The sequence below is a fragment of the Portunus trituberculatus genome, chromosome 46 (assembly GCF_017591435.1).
Source record: "Portunus trituberculatus isolate SZX2019 chromosome 46, ASM1759143v1, whole genome shotgun sequence".
Lineage (NCBI taxonomy): Eukaryota > Metazoa > Arthropoda > Malacostraca > Decapoda > Portunidae > Portunus > Portunus trituberculatus.
This window is the reverse complement of record NC_059300.1, coordinates 22,260,800-22,287,381: the sequence shown is the minus strand read 5'-3', so window position 1 is coordinate 22,287,381 and position 26,582 is coordinate 22,260,800. Positions and strand designations below refer to the sequence as shown.

General features: G+C 39.1%; 1 protein-coding gene across 1 annotated transcript in view; it reads right to left on the bottom strand.

Annotated features, from left to right (window-relative positions):
- LOC123519860 overlaps nt 1-26,582 on the bottom strand; it is a 67,443-nt gene that overhangs the window by 39,629 nt on the left and 1,232 nt on the right. Inside the window, exon 2 of the mRNA XM_045281450.1 lies at nt 23,624-23,753. Coding sequence (XP_045137385.1) covers nt 23,624-23,674 — 51 coding nt within the window. The 5' untranslated portion in view covers nt 23,675-23,753. The remainder of the gene's footprint in view (nt 1-23,623; nt 23,754-26,582) is intronic.

The window sequence follows — 26,582 nt, the reverse complement described above, 5'->3', positions numbered from 1 at the left end:
AGTACTCGAGGAAATCGATGCAGGAAAGCCACAGGCCCTGACAACATCAGTCCTCGGGTACTAAAGAACTGTGCCGAGGAGTTATCTGCACCTCTCGCCAACATCTTCGCTGCCTGCCTCGAGGAGGAGAAGTGGCCATCTGCCTGGAAAGAAGCCTGTGTGGTTCCCGCCCACAAGAAAGACTCCAGGACGGACCCGAGCCACTACCGACCCATCTCCCTGCTGTCGGTTGTTGGCAAGGTGTTTGAGAAGATGTTGGCTGCCGCCCTAGAGAAACACCTTGCAGACAACGGTCTCCTCTCGCCTCACCAATTTGGGTTCAGGCCGGGCCGATCCACCTCAGATCTGCTTCTCCTCCTCTCACAAGAGTGGCAGGACTCCCTCGACGAAGGCCGGGACACACTCGTGGTGGCGCTTGACATCGCGGGCGCCTATGATCGGGTGTGGCACTCCGCCCTGCTGGCAAAGCTGCGTGCCAAAGGCGTAGCCGGGAGCCTGCTGTCTCTTCTTGATGACTACCTCCATGGTCGTTCACTACGGGTAGTCATCAATGGACGGTCCTCAGCGCCTGCCCCCATAGAGCCTCAGTTCCACAGGGCTCTGTATTAGGGCCAGTCCTGTGGAACATATATATAGACGATTTACTTCGCCAGCTCCCACAGTCAAAGCCTATGCTGATGACTGCACGGTGGCCGTCTCCTACTGCCGCCAGGACAGTAGGCGCGCTGTTGCTGCAGTCAACAGGCAGCTGAAAACTGCAGAGGAGTGGGGGGCGCTATGGCAGGTCAACTTCGCGCCTGAGAAAACACACGCTATGGTCGTCTCCCGGTCCCCCGCCGCCACCCAGGCCGTGGAGGGACAAATAAGGTTTGGGGGTGTCCAGCTGCCCTCCAAGACGACATCAAGATCCTGGGTGTGGCCATTGACCGGGAGCTGCGCTACGACCAGCACCTCGCGTCTGTGGCCCGCCAGACCTCTCAGCGTGTGTCAGCCCTCCGCAGGGTGGCAAGCAACCTGGATCCCCAAGGCATCCTGACGCTGTACAAGGCTCAGATCCGCCCTTGTATGGAATACGGAGCCTTGACGTGGATGTCCAGTGCTGTCACCCACACCAGGCGACTCGATGCGGTGCAGAGGCGCGCTCTCCGACTGCTGGGGGACGATGAGGAGTTCGCCGACGGTGTGACATCCCTGGAGCACCGTCGCGATGTGGCAGCTCTGACAGTCTGCCACAAGACACAGGTGCTCCACACTCCCACCTCACCCGCCTGTACTTGCCGCCTCACCACGCCCAACGCGCGACGCGACAGGCAGCGGCCGGAAGACGTGTGACGGTGCCACGATCACACACGTCACAGCATCTGAGGACGTACAAGGCCAGGGCAGCGCGTCTCTGGAACGGCTTCACGGAGGCCACACCTGGTGTGGCAGACATGTCAAATCACCAGGCGAAAGTGGCTGCCAACACCTGGAGAGGCACACTCCCCACACCGTTCCTGTCCAGCTCCTCCTGTACATAATGTATATAAAGTATAGTGTATCATGCTAGTTGGCGCGGTTACCACCTCAGGTACCTGCCACCCACATAAACTTTTAGAATAGTTGCCTAGTGTCCACTAGCAACTTTAAGTTTATTATGTAAATATTGTAATGGTAACTAAGTTTAAATAGAGAGAGAGAGAGAGAGAGAGAGAGAGAGAGAGAGAGAGAGAGAGAGAGAGCCAGAGACTGAGAGACAGTAACCATGACATCTAGAGAGAGAGAGAGAGAGAGAGAGAGAGAGAGAGAGAGAGAGAGAGAGAGAGAGAGAGAGAGAGTCACCTAACGATGGAAACTTGGGGAGCTTTGTTGCTGCCCTCTGTATTCTCTTTAGTTTCCTTATGTGTTTCTTTTTGTTCGGTGACCATACTGTAGCTATATATTCTAATTTTGGGTGTATTAAAGTTAAGTTTTTTTTATCATATCTTTGTCTAAGTAAGTGAATGCTACCTTTATATTTCTCAAAAGTTCATAGGCATTTCCTGTAATTCTATTTATGTGGTTTTCTGGCAACAAGTTATCCACAATGGTTACTCGTAGGTCTTTTTCTTCAGACTTCTTTTTGATTTCTTCATTCCCTTCATTTGGTTTTCTGTTGCTCATTCCAAATTTTAATACACTGTACTTTTTCATATTAAATTCCATTTCCCATGTGAGTGACCATTCTGCTATTTTTTCCAAGTCTTGTTGAAGTGCAGCACAATCTTCATTTCTATTCACCCTCCTCATTAATTTAGCATCATTTGCAAACAGACAGATGTAACTGTCTATATTTCCTGGTATATTGTTCACATATAATGCAAACATTATTGGTGCTAATACCAACCCCTATGGAACTCCATTAAGACACTTTTCCTGGCTGATTTTTTTTTCTCTTAAAATTGTTCTCATTTCTCTGTCTTTTAGAAAGTCAGCCATTCATTTCAGAAATCCTCCCTTTAGTCTTCCATCTTGTTTAAGTTTCCACAGTAACCTTTTGTGCAGGACCTTATCAAATGTCTTCTTTAGATCTAATTAGATGCAGTCCACCCAGCCATCCCTTTCTTGTACTATGTCAATCACTCTTGAGTAGAAGCTTACTAAATTTGTGACACATGATCATCCTCTTCTGAATCCATACTGTCTATCTGTCAACATACCAACTTCCTCCAGGTATTCCATCCATTTCTTTTTATCATCCCTTCACATATATTACACTCGTCAAGAACTCTCATCTGTAGTTTAACGGGTCCTCCTTATTTCCCCCTTTGAATATGGGCTTAATATCCACTCTTTTCCAGTCTGTTGGTACTTTACCCTCTGTTAAGGAACTCGTAATGATGTTGTGGACTTCGTCTGCTAACTGGTGACTGCATTTCTTTACAATCCAGTTTGACACTCCATCGGGACCTGAGGCTTTCCTTACATCTTGTTCTTCCGTTATTTTCCTTTCTTCTCCCGACACTTGTATTTCATGAACACCATCAGTTAATTTACCTGAGGTCTGACATTAGAAGTCACTTTCTCTGGTGAAGACTGACTGGATGCAGTTGTTCGTCACTCCTGCCATATCTTCTGGGTCTTCATACGTTTCATTATTTTATTTTATTTACATTATTACTCACTCCACTGTTTTTCAGCTTACCGTACACATATCTGTAAAACAATTTTGGCTGGTCCTAACATTTGTCCACTATATCTTTCTCATAGTTTTTCTGTTCCATTTTCTCAATCTTGACGTACAGGCAACCCCCGTTTAACGAAGGTTCACACAACGAAATTTTGCTATAACGAAGGTTTCATTTTAATACCATCTGCTCGTTTAACGAACACCAAACTCGCTTTAACGAAGTTTTATCCAGGTAATTTTTTTCCAAATTTGAAAGCCCCACTGTATCATGCAAGCTGACAGGCTTGTGAATACATCAGGAGCTGCTGGTACTAAGGCCTGCCTCAGGAGAAATCCTGAGACACCTATAGAATAAAGATCAAGATCGAGTATCTCGTGGACAACACAGGCTCTGCCGATACAAAGGCCTGACTCAGAAGAAATTCTGTGTCACCTGTAGCATCAAGATCAAGATCAAGATCACACGCACCACTCACTGCCCAGTCAAAACATAACAGCGTCACCAGCAGCTCATCTTCCTTAGTTCAACTTACCACCAAAACACCCTGCAATGTGGCCTAACGTTCCTAAGAAGACCAGGAAGTGTCTTACTCTCGAAGTGAAGCTGGGTATTATTCACAGACAAGAGAGAGGCCAGAAAACTAATAACATTGCTTCCCACCATGGCTTGACTCCATCTACTATCTACTATTTTCAAGTCAAGATACTCTATTAAGAAGGCTAGTGAGACCTCATCTTCCTTGCAAGCTAAAAGAACCACCAGAACTTGTGACTCTACAATGGATAGAATGGAAAGCCTTGTGGAAATGTGGTACATAGTTTTGTATGCAGTACCATGATGCGCACTTTGTTTACATTCCACAGGTTGCCAGTTAGTGTATTTCCCATTTCACTCTCCCTTCCTTTATAAAGTTAAGATCATCATTATAAAGTTACGTACATACATACATTAGTGTACATTATAATGACAAATTAAACTACCTAAATGTTTAACTTCATAATTTTTACTTTCATTAAACCTTTTACTGTACTATGATGCATTCTCACTTTGCTTACTCTCACTGGAAGTTCAAATCAGGGGTTATACTTGTTATAATCGGTTCGCTTAACGAAGTTTCGCTTAACGAAGTGTTTTTTAGGAACGTAACCCCTTCGTTAAACGGGGGTTGCCTGTACTTGTTTTCTTTCCGGGTGTAGTCTAACCAATGATTTGGTCTTCTATTTCTTCCCCACCTATTCCAGGCTTTTTGTCTTTCCGTCCTTGCTAACTCACATCTTTTAAATCCCTCCTTGTATCTAGGCTTGTCTATTTTCTTGATTGGCACATGTTTCATTATTCCTTCATTATACTTCTCCAAGAAAATATTCCACTTATCTTGTTTTCTCTAATATAAAAAATTCAGTCCAGTCTGCTTATTTTAAGTACAGTGGTACCTCGACATACATATTTAATTCATTCCATGACGATTGTTGCATATAAAAAAAATTGTGTATCAAATCAATTTTTTCCCATAGAAATTAATGGAAATAGAATTAATTCGTTCTTGTGATACGAATATACCCAAAAAAAAAAATTAACATGCTTTAAGTACCAACCAAATATAGATTTAATGTAAAATAAATACAATGTTTATTGTATGCATGATATAAATGTACTATATTGCCCAAAATAACAACTTAACTTGCAAAATTCGGGACACATCGATAGACGTTCATCACGCAAGACTCGGGGCACGTCAATAGACGCTTAGGCTTTTTACAGCTATATTTTTACTATTTTCTTCCCGTTTTCTTTGCTTGTGAGCTGGCAACACTCATCAGGAGTAAACATATGCTCTACATCACTGTGTCACCAACGATGGATGGTAGGAGCGACAGTTATTTCACAATGTCTGATTCCGCCACCTCTCCTGCATGCCTTACTTCTAAACCTCGGGTCTCTCGCCATGTTACGGGGAGACAACTTTTGAATGAGAGTGGTATCAGAATAGGCGACAGTACAGAGAGAGAGAGAGAGAGAGAGAGAGAGAGAGAGAGAGAGAGAGAGAGAGAGAGAGAGAGAGAGAGAGAGAGAGAGAGAGAGAGAGAGAGGATACAAAGGGCCCGTTTTCTATCGCTCTAGCCAAGGCCATTGAACCCAATTGGACGCAAAGCCACATACACCGATGATACCACCTCATTCAACCTGTGATATTGTGGTAACCATGACATCTAGAGACTTCTGGTTTTTTATATTGCAAAGAGGAAGAGTTGCTTGTGGGCAGAACATTATTTGTACTCACTCGTTTATTGAATTTCTAAGTGAAATCAGTGTGAATATAGGCTATTTTGCGTGTTTCTCGCCAAACTTTTACTTTTGGGACCCATGATCACGGATTTGAGTTCACAAAACTTAAGAAAATATACACACTGCCGAGGAGCACAGACACATACATGCACAAAGGATGAACAACAATACACAACACGGGCTGAATGTTCGGGTGGACGCGGGTAGCCGAGCAATCGCTGTGCCACCTATCGATGGCTATTCGTATCTTAAAAAATATCTTCGTATTTCAAGGCATAAATTATATGAAATTTTCATCATATATAAAAAAATTGTATGTTGGGGCGTTCGTATCTCAAAGTATTACTGCATTTCCTTATTTCTGCAAAGTTACTTTTACTGTAATTGTACCTTCTATTTTTATAGTCTTTATTCCTAATTTCTTCCAGTTCTTCTTTCAGCCTGAATTCAAGTAATACATGATCACTTTTACTGAGTGGACTCTTACATTCCAAATTATCGAGTATCTCTGGCTCTTTAGTAAATACTAAATCCAATCGTGATGGTTCTTCATTTCCTCTATACATTATGCTGTCCTTCACTTATTTAATTAGGATATAGTCTACTGCTAGATTCAATAGTATACATTCCCAATATGTTTCTCCTCTCTCAGTTGTCAGATCTTCCCAAACTATTTCCTTGCAGTTTAAATATGTGTGTGTGTGTGTGTGTGTGTGTGTGTGTGTGTGTGTGTGTGTGTGTGTGTGTGTGTGTGTGTGTGTGTGTGTTTACCTAGTTGTATTGTACAGGGTTTGAGCGGGGCTCATAGTGTCCTGTCTCCATATCTCCATTTATCTCATTTTTCTTTAAAGTTATGCACACTATGTGCTGCAACAATTCCATCATCCAATGCATTCCATTTTTCCATCGTTCTGTGTGGAAAACTGTATTTTCCAACATCCTTCACACATTGCCTCATCCTGATCTTCTTTTCATGTTCTCTTGTCCTTCCATCCTCTTCCACCAACAGCACCAGGTCTTCTTTGTCTATCTTTTCAATATCATTTACTATCTTATACATTGTTATTAGGTCCCCTCATTCTCTTCTATCTTGTAAGGTTGGTGGTCCCATTTCCTTCAGTCATTCTTCATATGTGAGGTCCTTTAATTCCGGCACCATCTTTGTAGCAATCTTCTGTTTCCTTTCCAGTTTTCTTATATCTTTTTTAGAACTCAGAGACCATACCACTGCTGCATATTCTAGCCTTGGGCGTATCATGCTTGTGATGATTTTTTTTTATTATATCTTTATCGATATAATGAAATGCCACTCTTATATTAGTCAACATCCTATATGATAGTCCAAATATCTTATTTATGTGTTTATCAGGGCTCAGATTTTCTTGTATGATCACTCCAAGATCTTTTTCCTTTTTAGTCTTCGTTATTTGCTCCTCTCCCATCAAATAGTTCCATACTGGTCTTCTCTTACTTTTTCCTAGTTCCATTATGTAACATTTCTTGGCATTAAACTCCAATTTCCACTTTTTGCTCCATTTATAGATCTTATTTAAATCTTCCTGTAGCAGTATACAGTCCTCTATGGTTTTGATAACTTTTAGCAACTTTGCATCATCAGCAAATAAATTCATATAGCTGTTTACTCCAATGTGAATATCGTTTACATAAACCTGAAACATAATGGGGGCTAACACTGACCCTTGTGGTACCCCGCTAGTTACTTTGCTCCAAGACGAGTATGTATCTCTGATCACAGTTCTCATTTCTCTATCCTTCAAATAATCTCTTGTCTATTTGAGCAAGGTTCCACGCAGTTCTCCTATGTTCTCTAGTTTCCAAAGAAGTCTTCCGTCAGGGATTTTATCAAATGCCTTTTTAATGTCCAGGTATACTGTGTCTACCCATCCATCTCTGCTTTCAAGTCCTGCAATAACCCTGGAGTAGAAGCTTAATAAGTTTGATACACATGACTGCCCTGTCCTGAACCCAAATTGTCTGTTCGATATGACTTGCTCCTCTTCTAGAAATTTAATCCATTTTTCTTTGATAATTACAGTATTTCACATAACTTCCCTACGACACTTGTAAGTGACACTGGTCTGTATTTTAGTGGTTCAGTTGCCTTTTCTCCTTTAAATATCGGTATTACATTGGCTCTCTTCCACTCTAGTGGAACTTTCCTTTCATTTATTGAACTTTTAATTATTTCCCAAATTGGCTCCAGTAATTGCCCTTTACATTCTTTTAACACCCAGCCTGATACACCATCTGGCCCCATTGCTTTCCTGACTTTCAACTTGTTCAGTAATCTTCCAATATCCTCTATATGAACTGCAATTTCCTGTAATCCTAGCAATTCAATGTCCTATTAGGTTCTGTGAAGTCATCTTCTTCAGTGAATACCGTTTTGAAACTCTCATTCATTATTTCACACATTTCTTTCTCTGTTTGGTATGTCTTTCCTTCTTTAATTATTTTTCAATTGTTCCCTTATTTTTTTGTTTTGCCGTTTATAAACTTGTAGAAAAGTTTTGGTTCATCCTTGCTTTTATCCACTATATCCTTCTCAAACTTTCTTCCTCTCTCCTTACTCTAATATATTCATTTCTACTATCTTTGTACTGCCGACTATTATAGTCATTTCCATGCTTTAAAAGTTTCTTCCACGCTTTATGCTTTGCCTTTTTTACTTGTAAGCATCTAGCATTGTACCATATATGTATTTTCTTCTGAACTCTATAAACAGGAACAAACTTTTTACTCCTTCATTGTATTCCTGTAAGAATATGTCATATTTCTTTTGTACAGTCTTCCTGCTCATAATATTACTCCACTCAATATCAGCAAAATAACTTCTTACTTTTTCAAAATCTGTTCTTGCATAATTTAATTTCTCTCCTTTATAGTCTTCTCTGTATCTTATCTCATCTTCCTCCTGCATTTGCATCTCTAATGTAACATGATCACTTTTCCCCATTGGACTAAGGTATTGTATGTTTGGAGGGAACTCCGGTTTTTTTTTGTGAAGACTAGGTCAAGTGACGATAGTTCCTCTTCCCCCCTGTATCTTGTTGACTCTTCTACCCACTGGTCCATTGTATTAACCATAGTCATCTGTAACACTCTCACTCCACTGCCCAGCATTGTCCATTACTTCCATCTCTCCCCAGTTTATTTTCTTGCAGTTGAAGTTTCCAACTAAGAGTATTCTTCTATCTCTTCTTATCATGTTATCCAGATACTTTATCGTCTCTCTTTGCATATCTTTATGCTCTTCTGATCTCCATGTATTAGTCTTTGATGGAACATATGTAACTATAATTTTTCTCTTCTTCAAATCTTGTTCTTATTGTTACTCCCAATGCTTCCACTTTGTCCTCTCCATATTGCACATCCTTCACACTAATGTTATCACGAACCATTATTAGCACTCCTCCTCCCCCTTTCTTCTTCCTGTCCCTCCAGGTATTATATCCTTCCTCTTTAAAGTTGACATGTATCTCATTCTTCAGTTTTGTTTCAACATTACACATTACATCTGGCTTTTTCTCTTTCAAATAGTCCCAAACTTCCAATATACTAATCTATGTTAGTATAAGTCACTCTTAATTTATTGCCTCCTCCACAACCTCTTTTTTTCCTTAAGTACCACTTCTTTAGTCTCATATCCAGAACCCTCCAGTAAAAATTCTTCTTCTCTATCTCTGTCCTTTTCTCGTTTTTTTCCTTAGCCTCACTTCTTAGCACTTTCTCCTTTTCCCTTTCCTCTAAGTTCATATCTTTTTTTATCCATATTTCCTTGTGATCGACATCATCAGCTAACTTCCCTTTTCTCGCCATTATTTCTTCTACAGCCACTTGAGATCTCATTTTCACCTTCATTGGTCTCTTACCCCCTTCAGTGTACCTTCCCAGCCTAACCACTTCCTCCACCTCCTGGTTAAATTCTTGTGTGCTGTCTTGTACCTTTTTGATAACCGTTTTGGCCATTTCCCTTTCTTCACGTTCTCTTGTGAATAATTTATTTGGATTTTTCTTTTCTCTCATCCCATAGATCACGAAGCTTTTTTTTCTTGTCCACTGCATCCCTCACCATGCTCTCCTTTTCTTTGATTACTTCAATTACAGCAACTTTTGTGTTCTCCTGAATGTCTCTTTACCAATTCTGAAAATTTGACTTTTTCCTCCTCTTGTTCTTATTTCCATTCATTTCTTAGTTCTTTCAATTTGTTTGCACCTAGACCACCTTCTATCCTGTCTGTAACCCCTTGCTGCACTTTATCCTCCAAGTTCTGGCATGTGGTTTTTAGAGAGTCATTTTGCTTCCTTATTTCTAAAATCTCCCCTTTTAATTCTTGGTTTATTCCACTGACCTTTTCCCATTCAGTTATTCTCAATTTCAAGGCTGTGTTTTCTGATATCAGTCGGTCATGTTTGTCCATGAGACTGAACATCGCCTCCTTCAAATATCTTAATTCTCTTTCTACATTTACGTCTCCTCGTATTTCCTCGTTCATCTCGGAAACCCGAGAAATCCTTATCCATAGTATCTTGTCAGTTTTCTTAAACCAATAGGTGTTTCTATATAGCGTTGATTTTCGGCTGGCATATGTTTTGGTTCCTCCATGTGCCTGGCAGCGCTACTTGGTTCCATATCTCTCTTTATCTATTCCTTGGCTATACATAATCTAACACTTATTCATTTGGAGACAGAACACTATGGCCCCCCCTTCCCCCTGTACATACGTCTAGGCCTGGGTCCAGTCTTTTTGTAGCACTCTCTGTGAGTAGCTCAGACATGTATGACCTCGCCGATGGCTGCACCGTGTGTGTGCGTGTGTGTATTTACCTAGTTGTAGTTTTACAGGGCCTGGGCTTTAAGCTCGTGTGGCCACGTCTCCATATCTACACTTATCCAATCTTACTTCAAAAGTATGCACACTCGTTGCAGACACTACTACTTCATTCAAACTGTTCCACGTCTCAATACATCTTTGGAAAACTATATTTTTTAACATCTCTCAGACATCTTCCCTTTCTCAGCTTTTTACTATGCGATCTTGTGCTTCGAATGTCATATTCTTTGCTCAGGATCAGTTTCTCATTATCCACTTGGTCCATTCCGTTGATCAATTTATAAACATGTATCAGATCCCCTCTCTCCCTTCTTTGTTCCAGGGTTGGTAGATCCAAAGCCTTTAGTCTCTCCTCATATGTCATCCCTTCAAATTCTGGAACCATTCTTGTAGCCATTTTTTGTAGTCTTCTTTTTATGAGGGGTCCACACTACTCCTGCATATTCCAATCTGGATCTTATTATAGTACTTATCAATTTCTTCATCATTTCTTTGTCCATGTAGTGAAATGCTACTCCAATATTCCTTAGCAAATTATATGTCTCTAAAAATTCTATCAATATGGCTTACCGGTTGATTGTTTTCTTCCATCGTCATTCCTAAGTCCTTTTCATTTTTTACTTTCTCCAGTTTTACTCCATCTCCCATCTTATAGATTCCCACAGGTCGTTTTTCACTCTTTCCCATTTCCATGACATGGCTTTTGTCCACATTGAATTCCATTTCCCACTTTTTACTCCATTCCCAGATCTTATTTAGATCTTCCTGCAGTATTTCACAATCGTCTTTTTGCTTTATAACTTTGCTCAGTTTCGTATCATCTGCAATCAGATTTATGTAGCTGTTCACTCCTTCTGGAATGTCGTTAATATAAATGAGGAAAAGTATTGGTGCCAATACTGATCCCTGCGGCACTCCGCTTTCTACTGCTCTCCACTTGGACTTCATATCTTTAACTACCGTCCTTATTTCTCTCCCCCTCAAATAATTTTCTATCCATCCCAATGTGCTTTCTTTTAAGCCACCCTTCTCCTCTAACTCCCATAGTAATCTTGTATGTGGCACTTTGTCAAATGCCTTTTTTAAATCCAAATAAATACAGTCAACCCATCCCTCTCTCTCTTGTACTCTATCAACTATTCTAGAATAGTTATACACGACCATCTTTTTCTAAAACCAAATTGGCTATTTGATATTAATTTGTTGTCTTCAAGGAACTCGATCCATTGTTTCTTTATTATTCTTTCACACATCTTGCATATTACACTAGTTAGTGATACTGGTCTGTAATTTAAAGGTTCTTCCTTCCTTTCGGTCTTATATATGGAAACCACCTCAGCTCTTTTCCATTCTGCTGGTACTGTTCCATTTTCTATTGAGCATTTTATGATGTTGTATATAGGACTTGCTAGTGTGTGTGTTTCACTGTTTGATCTGCTGCAGTCTCTGACGAGACAGCCAGACGTTACCCTACGGAACGAGCTCAGAGCTCATTATTTCCGATCTTCGGATAGGCCTGAGACCAGGCACACACCACACACCGGGACAACAAGGTCACAACTTCTTGATTTACATTCCGTATCTACTCACTGCTAGGTGAACAGGGGCTACACGTGAAAGGAGACATACCCAAATATCTCCACCCGGCTAAATCGAACTGTCCTCTGGCTTGTGAAGCCAGCGCTCTAACCACTGAGCTGTGTGTGTGTGTGTGTGTGTGTGTGTGTGTGTGTGTGTGTGTGTGTGTGTGTGTGTGTGTGTGTGTGTGTGCATTTACCTATTTGTATTTACCTATTTGTGTATTACAGTGCCCGAGCTAAGTTCTCTGTGTCCTGCCTCCTTGGCCACTCCTGTCATATCTCTCTTTCATCTGATTGACACACACTGCATCAACGACATCACTGCTCAGTTTATTCCACTTATCAATACTACGATGGAAACTGTACTTTCTCACGTCATTTAGACAGATGTCTTTTATTAGTTTTTTTCCATGTCCTCGGAGATGATTACTTGTGGTCACCTTTATCAACTCTCTGTCCAATATGTCAATCTTGTTCACCAATTTATACATAGTTATCATGTCTCTCCTTGTTCTCTCTTCTAATGTGGTCAGCCCCAGTTTCCTCAGTCTTTCCTCATAGTCTAACTCCCTGAGTCCTGGTACCATCCTTGTTGCCAGCCTCTGTACCCTTTCCACCTTCACATTTTTCTTCATGCGGTGACCAGACAAGCTGCATATTCTAACTGGGGTCTTATTAAGTGCATAATATCTTCTTCATCATTCCTTCATCTAGGTAGTGGAATGCATGGCCAATATTTTGAAGCATGTTATATGTTTTCAAAATATCTTGTTAATGTGTTTCTCCGGTGACAAAGTGTTTTGCACGGTTACTCCTAAGTCTTTCTCCTCATTGGTCTCTTCAATTTTCTCATCACCCAGCCTGTAATCCCTGTTTGGTCTGTATCTACTTCTTCCCATTTTCATAACATGGGTCTTGTTTATATTAAATTCCATCTGCCACTCTTTACTCCACTCATATATTTTATCAAGATCTTCCTGTAACTTGTTACAATCTTCCACATTCTTTACTCTCCTCATAATTTTAGTATCGTCCGCAAACATGTTCATGTAACTGTCAATTCCTACTGGCATATCATTAACATAAATCAAAAACATGATGGGACCAAGCACTGACCCTTGTGGAACTCCACTGGTTACCTTCTTCCACTCGGACTTCCTTCCTTTCACCACTGTTCGCATTTCTCTTCCCACTAAGTAATTTTCCATCCATTTTGCTAGTTTATCACTTATTCCTCCAATCTCTTTAGTTTCCACATCAGTCTATTGTGTGGCACTTTATCAAAGGCCTTTCTCAACTCCAGGTAAACAGCATCCACCCATCCCTCTCTATGTTGTAGTATGTCAGTCACTCTTGAATAAAATCATAATAAATTGGATACACACGATCTTCCTTTTCTGAAACCAAACTGCCTTTCACTCAGAATGTTTTCACTTTCTAGATACTCACTCCACTTAGCTTTAATTACTTCTTCACATACCTTGCACAATATACTAGTCAACGATACTGGTCTGTAATTTAACGGTTCCATTCTACTACCATTCTTATATATAGGCACAATGTCAGCTCTTTTCCACTCTTTCAGGACTATTCCTGTTCGTATGGAGGTTTCCACAATATCAAATATGGGGTTCAACAATTGATCCTTACATTCTTTTAGCAACCTCCCAGATATGCCATCAGGCCCCATTGATTTATTAATATCCAGATTGCTTATAATTTTCCTTACGTCTTCCTGAGTAACTATGATGTCCTGCATTTGCTTTATTTCACAGGCCTTTCTCCTATAAAATGCTCCTCCTTTGTAAACACTTTGCAAAAGTTGTCGTTCAAAATTTCAGCTATATCTCTAGCATCCTCATATACTTCTTCCCATTTTTACCTTTTCTATTGCCTCCCTTTTATTTAGTTTTCCATTTATGAATTTGTAAAACATTCTAGGGTCACTATCACAGTTTTCCACCATTCTCTGTTCATATTCATTTTGTGCTGTTCTCCTTACTTCAACATATCTATTCCTTGCTGTTTTGTAGACTTCTCTTGATAATACATCACTGTTTTTCTTAAATTTCTTCCATGCCTTTTCTTTGTTCTTTTTTGCTTCTTCACAATTTCTATTAAACCACTGTTTATTATTTCTGTGATATGGCACAAACTTCTTCACAGCAGAGTTATATAAATCCATAAATTTATCATATTTCAATTGCATATCCCCTTCCTGGTATACCACAGACCAGTCAATTTCATTAAAGAACTCTCTTATATGGTTATAATTTGCTAGTGTGGAGGTGCCTTTAGTATTTTGCCTCTGCCAGTTGGGGGGACCTAAGGAGGTATTATGCTGATTTTCCCTGGAATAATTAGTTTCCGTGTCAGGGACCCATCTCTGTGTGCTGAATGAATAACAGAGGTAATAGTATCTGGCATAGAGGTGTACATTCATCACTTTTTTCTCAACCTAAATCTAAAACCTTGGTTTAACACACCCTGTTCTCGAGCTATACATGATAGAAAGGTTGCCCACAAAAGGTACTTGAGCCTTCCATCACCTGAATCTCATACGCTTTATATTTCTGCCCGGAATCATGCCAAGTCTGTTCTTCAACATGCCAAATACTCCTTCATAATAGAAAATGTCAAAATCTTCCAAACTCCAACTCTTCTCGAGAGTTCTGGCATCTGGCCAAAAACCTCTCTCAATAACTTTACTTCTTCCATCTTTCCCTCCTTTATATCATCCTGATGGCATCACTGCCATCTCATCAGTCTCTAAAGCTGAACTTTACTCTCAAACCTTTGCTAACAACTCCACTTTGGATGATTCTGGACCTGTCCCTCCCTCTTCTCCTACCTCTGATTAATTCATGCCTTTAATTAATGTTCTTCGTTATTAAGTTTTCCATGTCCTCACTAACCTAAACCCTCGGAAGGCTTATGGTCCTGATGGGGTCCCTCCTATTATTCTTACACGACCAAACTCCTTCAACTATGTCTATCGACTTCTACCTTTCCTTTATGCTGGAAGTTTGCCTATATTCACCCTGTTCCTAAAAAGGGTGACCATTCTAAACCCTCAAACTTCCACCCTATAGCTTTAATCTTTTGCTTGTCTAAAGTTTCTGAATCGATCCTCAAAGGGAAGATTCTTAAACATCTGTCACTTCATAATCTTCTCTCTGATCGCTAGTAAGGCTTCCATCAAGGCCGCTCTACTGCTGATCTTCTGGCTTTCCTTACCGTCTTGTTCATCCTCTTTTACATATTTCAGTAAAACTTGTGGTTGCATTAAATATATCAAAAGCTCTTGATAGAGTCTGGCACAAAGCTTTGATTTCAAAACTGGCCTCTTACGGTTTCTATCCTTCTCTCTGCAACTTTATCTCAAGTTTCCTTTCCAACCATTCTATTGCAGCCAAGGCAGACGGCCACTGTTCTAAATCCATTAACAGTGATGTTCCTCACGGTTCTGTCCTGTCACCTACTCTCTTTCTATTATTCATTAATGATCTTCTTTACCGAACTTCTTGCCCTATCCACTCCTGTACTGATGATGCCATCCTACACTTTTTCACATCTTTTCAGAGATGACCAACCCTTCAGGAAGTCAACAGACCACGCAGGGATGCCACAGAATATCTCATTTATGATCTTTGTAAGATTTCTGTTAGGGGTAGAGAAACCTTAGTAGCGTTTAATGCCTCAAAAACTTAATTCCTCCATCTATCAAGTTCACACAACCTTCCAGACAACAATCCCCTCTTCTTCAAAGACACTCAGCTGTGACCATCCTCCATACTGAATATCCTTGGTCTGTCCTTTACTCATAATCTAAACAGGAAACTTCACATCTAATCTCTTGCTAAAACAGCTTCTAAGAAGTTAGGCAATCTGAGGCATTTCCACAAGTTTTTCTCTCCCCTCCAACTGCTAACTTTGTACAAGGGCCTTATTCATCCTTGTATGGAGTGCTCTTCGCATGTTTTGGGGGTTCCATTAACACAGTTTTGTTAGATAGGGTGGAATCAAAAACTTTTTGTCTCATCAACTTCTCTCCTCTGACTGACTGTCTTCAGCTGTTATTGTTTTGAACAGGGGGAGTGAGTGGTGCGTGTGTTGTCCACAAGAGGCGTTGGTGTATTCAAAAACCTGTCGGCTTGCGTGATACGGCGGAGCTTTCAAACTTGGAAGAAATTACCTGGATAAAATTTTGTTAAAGTGAGTTTAGTGTTCATTAAACAAGCAGATGGTAGTAAAATTAAACCTTCGTTGTAGCGAAATTTCGTTGTGTGAACCTTCGTTAACCCTTAAAGTATGGTGATCGTATATGTACGATTGTAGCATCACGTGCGGAGAGGCGGGGATCGTACCAGTAATCATGATTTTTCCACGCTAAACGTTTGAATCTCTCCCCCTCACTATTGGTCCTGGGGCAAGTGGAGATATCTGGCATCTTTTCTCGCTCGTCTGCTTGAGCCTTGAGACATATGTTCCCTCACAATAAGTCATCTTTTCCCATTTCAAGGAGACATCTGGCAACCCCCGTCACCCAGAGGGAGGAAACGGTACTCCGAGTGATGTTATGTCAGTGTTACTCGGTAATGACATTGACGAGTGATGAAAATGAAGACTGATTTTTTTACTGAGACAGAAGAGAGTGAAGACTCCAGTAGTGATTCTGATAATGATTTGGGAGATAGAGACCAACCCTCACAGCAACGTTCATAAACCTCCTCACGTAGCCTATTCCCCTCGAGCAATGCACTGGTGTGTGTCACCCCTGGTTGCCTCTACAGGACTGTGCTTGTTGGCCAAGTCACGTGAATCCCAATGCTAATAAGAATTGGCATATTCCAATTATTATAGAAATCCACAATACTTGTAATACAGTATGTGATTTCTTTTTCTTTTCCTGTTTTACACATCATTTCATATATCTGAGTTAGCATCTTCTTGACTTGAAAGTGCAAAAGTTCCTACTTTCACATCAAATTCAAATGCCCAAAAAGGAGAGAGAGAGAGAGAGAGAGAGAGAGAGAGAGAGAGAGAGAGAGAGAGAGAGAGAGAGAGAGAGAGAGAGAGAGAGAGAGAGAGAGAGAGAGAGAGAGAGAGAGAGAGAGAGAGAGCATGCGGTGTTATCTGAGCTTGGGGATATTTCTTAGCTATGGTTCTGCCATGAATTTTTTGATATGCAATAACTTTGCTCTCAGAGGTCATAACATATTAAAAATTACATCGTTGTACTCAGAATAACACAAAGAATGTTTTTATATAAAAAAAATATTTTTAGTATTTTTGACAGGTGTGATTTTTCCCCGTTGTAACAGACGGAAAGTAAATCAACCCCCTACTTTAAGGGTTAAGCGGGGATTGCCTGTGTATATATATATATATATATATATATATATATATATATATATATATATATATATATATATATACTGGCACACCCTGCTTAACAAAGGGCTTATGTTCCTAAAAAAAACCCTTTGTTAAGCAAAACTTCGTTAAGCAAACCGATTATAACAAGTTTAACCTCTGACTTGAACTTCCATTGAGAGTAAACAAAGCGAGAGTGCATCATAGTACAATGAAAGGTTTAATGAAAGTTAAAAAAAAGTTAAACATTTAGGCAGTTTAATTTAAGTCATTATAATGTACACTAATGTATGTATGTATGTAACTTTATAATGTTGGTGATCTTAAATTTATGAAGGGAGGGAGAGTGAAATGGGAAAGACACTAACCGGCAACCTGTGGAATGTAAACAAAGGGCGCATCATGGTATCACATACAAAACTTATGTACCACATTTTCACAAGGCTTTCCATTTTATCCATTGCAGAGTCACGAGTTCAGGTGGTTCTTTTAGCTTGCAAGGAAGATACGGTCTCACCAGCCTTCTTAACCCCTTCCCCAACAATTTTTTAGTTAAAAACGTTTCTTCTTCAAACTAATTTTTTTTATTTTGGTTCTATATAGTATTTTTCATGCTGATTATGAAAACAGCTTGTAATTACTGTTTTTCCCCTTTTTTGTGGTTAACCTTTTATTTTGAAAATACCTTTGTAGACATATACGAGTTAACTCGTCTTCCTATAAACTCCAAGCTCTCCCCTCACCTCCCTCCTCCTCCTCCTCACTTGTCGAGAAATATTCATTGTCTGATAAACTGGCAGTGTCATCAGAAGTATTCAAGCTTCTGAGGGAAGGTTCATATTCGCTATCTTCCTCAGAACTAGATATTTGGGGTGTAAATTATTTGAAAAGGGTACAAAAAATGAGTGGTAATATGGATGAAAACAACACCCATGCGACGACAGTGGTTGCCGGAGTAAGTCTAGTAAGAGCGTCCTTGAAATCCCACCGCTCCACCTTGTCGCCTCTGCCAGGCGTACGATTTGACGAGAATACTCGTTTCACACGTAGAATGGCTTAGAAAGGCTCAGACTCGACGAGTATATATGTCTGTAGCTAGTTTTTGAAGGTCAAGTTTTAGACGAGTATACTTGTCAACGACTGAAAACGGAACATTTAGTGAAAACGAATATATACGTCTGTAGCTGGTTTTTTAAAGTAAAATTTTAGATGAGTATACTTGTCGACGACTGGAAATGGAACATTTAGTGAAATCGAGTATACTTGTTTCTGTCGAGGAAGGGGTTAATAGAGTCTGCTGACTTGAAAATAGTAGAGACAGTAGATGGAGTCAAGATGGTGGTAAGCAATGCTATTAGTTTTCTCGCCTCTCTCGTGTCTGTGAATAATATCCAGCTTCACTTGAAGAGTAAGAGACTTCCTGGTCTTCTTAGCAACGCTAGGCAACACTGCAGGGCGTTTTGGTGGTAAGCTGAGTGAGGGAAGACGAGCTGCTCCTGACGCTGTTATGGTTTTGAACAGGAGTGAGTGGTGCGCATGTTATCCACGAGAGGTGCTGGTGTATTAAAAAAACCTGTCAGCTTATGTGATACAGCGGAGCTTTCAAACTTGGAAAAAATTATCTGGATAAAACTTCATTAAAGTGAGTTTGGTATTTGTTAAACGAGCAGATGGTAGTAAAATGAAACCTTCGTTGTAGCGAAATTTCGTTGTGTGAACCTTCGTCAAGCGGGGATTGCCTGTATGTATGTATGTATGTGTGTGTGTATGTATATATATATATATATATATATATATATATATATATATATATATATATATATATATATATATATATATATATATATATATATATATATATATATATGTAGTATACACCCACTTAACAAAGGGTTATGTCCCTAAAAACCCTATGTTGCGAAACTTGTTGTTTAACTGATTATAACAAGTTTAACCCAACTTGAACTTCCATTCAGAGTAAACAAAGCGAGAGTCCATCAGAGTACAGTGAAAGGTTTAATGAAAGTAAAAATTATGAAGTTAAACATTTAGGCAGTTTAATTTAAGTCATTATAATGTACACTAATGTATGTATGTACATAACTTTATAATGATGATGATCTTAAATTTATAAAGGGAGGGAGAGTGAGATAGGAAAGACACTAACCGGCAACCTGTAGAATGTAAACAAAAGGCACATCATTGTATCACATACAAAACTTATGTACCACATTTCCACAAGGCTTTCCATATTATCCATTGTAGAGTCACAAGTTCAGGTGGTTCTTTTAGCCTGCAAGGAAGATATGGTCTCACCAGCCTTCTTAACACGTTAACTGCGTATCGGGGCCACCCGTGTACCGAGCAAATGTTTCACTTGTTGCGCATTGGTATATCTGAGGCCCGAATATCACTTTCTAAAAACTATAACAAACTTGAGTATGTAAACAATTTGTGTATAAACTTGTATTTATCATGACTGCAGATGCCTTGCTAAGGTACTGGAAAATAAGATAAAAATGATAAGGCAATAATTTCATTTGTTGAAAGAAAAAAAAATAGGCTTCTGAATAACAAGTAATGTTTGGTGACATATTACTTAAAAAATACAATCAATTTAAGAAAATAATGGAATATTAGATCATCATAATGTTGATCACTAATTACATGAGTCATGTTTTTCATTGAAACATGAAATGCAAGGAAGTGGTTGACCCTCACATTCATTGTAATGGGTGTATCTCTCCTAGCCTTGTTTGTGGCCACCTTGTATCCCTCAGTCTCAGACAATGAGATTTTCTCATAGCATCCTCTGCATCGCTTCCTTGTATTTTTCATTGGTCCATCTGCTTCCTGTAAGGTATGTTCTTTTCTTGCACCCAATATTATCAGAGGTCCTCTTCCCTGGTTTTGTAATTTCCTCAGAAATGTTTTTAGTAAGAGAGAATTACTGATTCTATGAAGGTTTTTAGGCATACTTGTTTTGCTGAGCAGTATTTATTGTATAGAATTTGAGCATTTGTCACTGATATCCCAGCAATCATTTCCAGAGCCAGCTACTGGTACCACTTCCTTGATTTGTAGAGTGGCGAGTAGTAGGAATTGAGTTGATCAGCAACATCAACACTTTTTTTTTTGCTTTATTATACTCAATGACACTTTCAGGTTTTACAATCTCTTCTCCTTTTCTGTTTTTCATTCCACTTGGAACTAAGTTATTACCTTACTCAGGTACTGTTGATAGTGTCAAGAATATATCATCATATGGTACAGCCCATGCCTGGCACACTGGTGTACCAATACGCGATAGAAGGATAAAAAAATTACTGGTCCGCGATTCGGTACATATTTGTACCATGGATTTTTATGCTCTATACTAGAGGCTGCGCTCTCACAATGATATATACCTCTTCTCTCTGCAAAAGTCCAATGGACACTGGCGTGGTCAGGTAATGAAGGTTACACGGTGCAGGCGAGTGTGCTGAGTTGCCAAACGCGGTTAACGTGTTAATACAATCTGCTGACTTGAAAATAGTAAAGACAGTAGATGGAGTCAAGATGGTGGCGAGCAATGCTATTAGTTTTCTCGCCTCTCTCATGTCTGTGAATAATATCCAACTTCACTTCGAGAGTAAGAGACTTCCTGGTCTTCTTAGCAACGCTAGGCGACATTGCAGGGCGTTTTGGTGGTAAGTTGAGCGAGGGAAGACAAGCTGCTGCTGACACTGTTATTGTTTTGAACTAGGGGGAGTGAGTGGTGCGCGTGTTGTCCACGAGAGGCGCTGGTGTATTCAAAAGCCTGTCGGCTTGCATAATACAGCAGGGCTTTCAAACTTGGAAAAAATTACCTGGATAAAACTTCATCAAAGCAAGTTTGGTGTTCGTTAAATGAGCAGATGGTATAAAATGAAACCTTCATTGTAGTGAAATTTCGTTGTGTGAACCTTCATTAAGCAGGGTTGCCAGTACAGGTAACTCTTGATTTACGCGTTTAATTTATGCATTTTTGTTAATACGCGACCGAAAAAATATAATAATTAAATAAATTTAAGCAATCAGTTTGCTTATACGCGATTTGGCCCAACCGCATTTTCAAACTGAGCGCCAGACACAATTTCAAACTGAGCACGAGAGTTCTGCAGCTGGCCAATAGGTGGGAGCTCCACTATCATGGACGCACTCTTCTGCCACACAGTGATGCAAAAAGAATTTTCCAAGAAAAAGTGCCAGACCACCATGTTGCAGTTTTTCAAGAAAACTCCAATGGAAGATGTAGTACCAAAAGAGGATGTGGATGATACTGTGGAAGCAGAGGAAGCAGAGGAAGCACAGGTGGATGATCACGTCCTTGACTAGGAGGTGGACAGCGACAGCGTGTGCTTGTGAGGAGTGAATTAAGACATTGGCATTCTGCATTTATTCTTTTACTAGTGTTTACTTTTATACTGTGGGGTTATTTTTGATACCTTCATGCAAGATGGTGCACCGTGCCATACAGTAAAATTAATTGTTGACTGATTTGATTTCTGCAATATCAGCCTTTTAAAACCTTGGCCCGCAAGTTCCCCAGACCTTAACCCTATAAAAAATCCCTGGGCGTACATAAAACTGAAGCTAAAGGAGAGGGATACCTCCTCCCTCCCACGCCTCCAAGCCGCTTTTCAAGAGATATGGACAATATTGACACTCAGTATTTCCACCAACTGGGTGATTCACTTCCCAGGAGACTCAAAAGGTCAAGAAGGCACGAGGGACCCTATCAATCACTAGTTTAGGTGAATACCCTCATTAAAACATAATTTCTGTGTCATTTATCTCCTTCATAAGATGTCACAAGTACTGTGCCTTCCATTCTGACTAGCAGTGTATATATATATATATATATATATATATATATATATATATATATATATATATATATATATATATATATATATATATATATATATATATACATATATATACAGGCAACCCACATTTAACAAAGGGGTTACGTTCCTAAAAAACACTTTGTTAAGCGAAACTTCGTTTAGCGAACCGATTATAACAAGTTTAACCCCTGATTTGAACTTCCATTGAGAGTGAGCAAAGCGAGAGTGCATCATAGTACAGTGAAAGGTTTAATGAAAGTAAAAATTATGAAGTTAAACATTTATGTAGTTTAATTTAAGTCATTATAATGTACACTAATGTATGTATGTACGTAACTTTATAATGTTGATGATCTTAACTTTATGAAGGGAGGGAGAGTGAAACGGGAAAGACACTAACCGGCAACATGTGGAATGTAAACAAAGTGCGCATCATGGTACCACATACAAAACTTAAGTACCACATTTCCACAAGGCTTTCCATTTTATCCATTGTAGAGTCACGAGTTCAGGTGGTTCTTTTAGCTTTCAAGGAAGATACGGTCTCACCAGCCTTCTTAATAGAGTCTGCTGACTTGAAAATAGTAGACAGTAGATGGAGTCAAGATGGTGGCCAGCAATGTTATTAGTTTTCTGGCCTCTCTCTTGTCTGTGAATAATACCCAGCTTCACTTCGAGAGTAAGACACTTCCTGGTCTTCTTAGGAATGTTAGGCCACATTGCACGCCGTTTTGGTGGTAAGTTGAACTAGGGAAGATGAGCTGCTGGTGACGCTGTTATGTTTTGACTGGGGAGTGAGTGGTGCGTGTGATCTTGATCTTGATCTTGATGCTACAAGTGACGCAGAATTTCTTCTGAGTCAGGCCTTTGTATCGGCAGCGCCTGTGTTGTCCACAAGAGGCTTGATCTTGATCTTTATTCTACAGGTGTCTCAGGATTTCTCCTGAGGCAGGCCTTAGTACCAGCAGCTCCTGATGTTTTCAAAAGCCTGTCAGCTTGCATGATACGGTGGGACTTTCAAATTTTGAAAAAATTACCTGGATAAAACTTCGTTAAAGCGAGTTTGGTGTTCGTTAAACGAGCAGATGGTATTAAAATGAAACCTTCATTATAGCGAAATTTCGTTGTGTGAATCTTCGTTAAAGGGGGTTGCCTGTATATGTATATATATATATATATATATATATATATATATATATATATATATATATATATATATATATATATACAATAGACTACATTAAGCATAACAATAGTCTACTTAAGGCATTTCACTTTTTAATCAGAAGAGCTGACACATTATGCAATTCTTAAATATAGTCAAACATTTCCTACATGGAAATATAATTATCAATGAAAGAAAAGCCATTTCCTTAGCAAAATTGCTCTAATCAGAACTGCTTTTCCTCTGAAAATAAGCAAAAAAAAAATCCATAACATGAAAGGAAAACTGATAAGGCAGCACAAAATTTAAGGCAGAAGGAAGGGGTTACAGTGGCACCTACCTGAGTCAAGATCCATGGTAAAGAGTGGGAAGCTTGGAGAGTTGGGTACATCACACACACACTAACAAATGTGACCCCAGGCACCCAAGTACCAGGGCACCAAGGCACCAAGGCACCAAAAACAAAGGCACTGCAAGCAGGGGAAATCAAATCATGCATATCAGAAACAAGCAAATTAGTAATATTAGTGATAAGTTTCACTCACCAGAATGCATTAAGGAAATTACAGTAACTTTGCACAACCAAGGTGAATATTGCAGGGCTAAGCAAGAAACCACACCACAGTATCAGCAGTGAAAGCAAGGAATGTGGAGCCAAAAAAACTAAAAAATGGCTGAGTGGAAGCTACCACATAGCACACTCATGGTGTAAATAAAGAACCAGTTTAAGAGGATGAAATCAACCAGAGACGGTTGTAAATAGCACTAGTTTGACAATGTTTAAAAACAGATTAGATAAGCACTTAAATTTATTAGATTTATAATTATGTATAGCGCTGCATGATAGTTCTTATAAGAAATTTACTATAGTTAAACAAGACATGATCCCCATGTATGGGGATTACAGATTGTAGAGGAATTCGATGTAGGACTTAGCCCTGTTAATGGGCCAAATATTTAGAATTAGTATATAATGTATGTGTACTTGTAAGTGTATTGTGTACTTGTAAGTGTATCTTTAAGTACTGATGACGATGCTGTGCGACTGATACAGGATAACCTAGATGGGCCCTGGTGGCCCTTTGTTATCCTATTATTTATGTTATGTTATGTTATGTTAGAAGAACAAAAATAATACCTACGTTCTGTTAACTAGAATTAGTAATTATCAGTGCAATGATCTCTTTATAATGTACACAATAGCTTAGTATTTTACATAGTTTTATCATAACTTCTGATTTCAGAAAATCAGTCAACTACTGATCTTGGAAACATTGGCAAAATCTCATGATATAAGTAACTATTAAATCCTATCTATTACAAAGATACCATGTAATTTAATTGTACCTCACAATTAAGGAACATCATCAGGTAGCCATTATAAATATACTACTATCAGCAATGATTATTAGTACATATATACATGAAATTACAACATGACTTTCCAGTATAAAAAACTCATCTATAAGATTTGAATCATGCACCTAATTAACAGTTCAATATGTACACTTTATTGAAGCATGTTTTTTTTAAATATGATGTTTTAAGAAAATCTCACAAAACACACTTATAACTTATTTCTGAGATCCTTTTCTTTTACACTTTTTGGGAAAGAGAGAGAGAGAGAGAGAGAGAGAGAGAGAGAGAGAGAGAGAGAGAGAGAGAGAGAGAAAATGGCAAGAAAAAATACCATATTTCAAATTAATCCTTACAAAAATCAACCCTAAACACAATCAAACAATAAATGTCTATTAATAAAAGGTATGAATTCCACATAAAAAAAACTAAAATTTACAATGGACTCTTCTCTTTGTGCCAGCCACCCACCTTTTACTGGGCCAAGTCAATGGCAGACATCCACACTTCCTAGAGTACAGTGCAACAACACAGCACACCTCACCCAAATGAGTACTTTGGTGATTTCAAAGATGAAATTGTATAGACTTAATTTGCCATAAGAGACTGCACATTACAGGTAGGGAAACACTCCACATGCAGTGACTTTGACAGCATGGATGGGCAGTCTTATTTCATGAGAAGACCAGCCTTCATAAATCACTTCTTTGAGATTTCTTACACACACAGGTATGACTGATATTTTCACAACATTCCCAGTGTCAAGCTTGAAAAAGCCACAAGAACATCAAACTGCTGTGAGAAACCACTGAAGTGGGCCAAGTGATCCATGTGGCCAACCACAGCCCAGACTGTGAAAGGTGGGCAAGATGCCAAAACACATCATCCCACCGGCCTTCATGAGTGCTAAAGGGTGCCAAGACTCCCACATTGATGTACCCCTACAACACTCTATTATGTTAAAAGATAAATGTTTGTCTTCAAGAATCCTTGACATTACTGGTTGGCTTTTGGGGGCTACCTTGGGTTACCTCAACTGCAGGATCTTCCTCACAAACCCAAAGCTCATATGAAACAATCTGAGAGGGATTGAGTTACCACAGTTGGCAGTGAAGCTTTGTTGACTGCATGCTATCCTGACATGACCTATATGAACCAGCATTCTCCCGCGAGGTTTGTTATTTTTGTCTAATGTAATACAAAGCTTGTTATAAGTGTCTTTAACTATTTTTTTTTTTTTTTATGAAAACTTGCCTATTTCTGTATTGATACACCAAACACAGTTTCTTAGATTAATGACAATTTTTCACAAAATATAAAGAGGAAATCAATATGTAACCACAAATTTCAATAATATGCCATCAGTTCTCCAGGTCAAGAAAACTTGAGTCACATACTTTTGGGTTAAGATTTCTTACTTTTAATGCAAATACATGCACCATGCTGTTTGAAGACCTGCCAAGTTCCTAGCATGATAATACCAAGATACACATGTATTTTAACACCATAAATGTCATTATGAGAATAACTGATTTTGCAAATATCTGAAACTGCCCTATATATGATTTCATAATCAATGAACATAGATATAGTTATGAGTAAGATATATAATATATATCATGTATTTTATCCCTTACTCATCCTCATGTCATGAGATTGATAATTTAGTATAAAAATTATACTATATGATTAATTTTAAGCAGAATTATCTATAAAATATTTTAGAGCAATAGAAAAGGCAATACACACACGCACGCATACACACGCACATACACACACACACACACACACAGCTTCCTTCAATTTTAAGTGAACAGTCATATGAAGAAAGGCTAGACAAGAAAAATCAGATAGAGAAGACTTACTTTATTAATTTGGGTCAACAGTGACACAAGAGAGACAATGAAAGAAATTAAGAAAAGACAACTGCAGGAGAGATATCA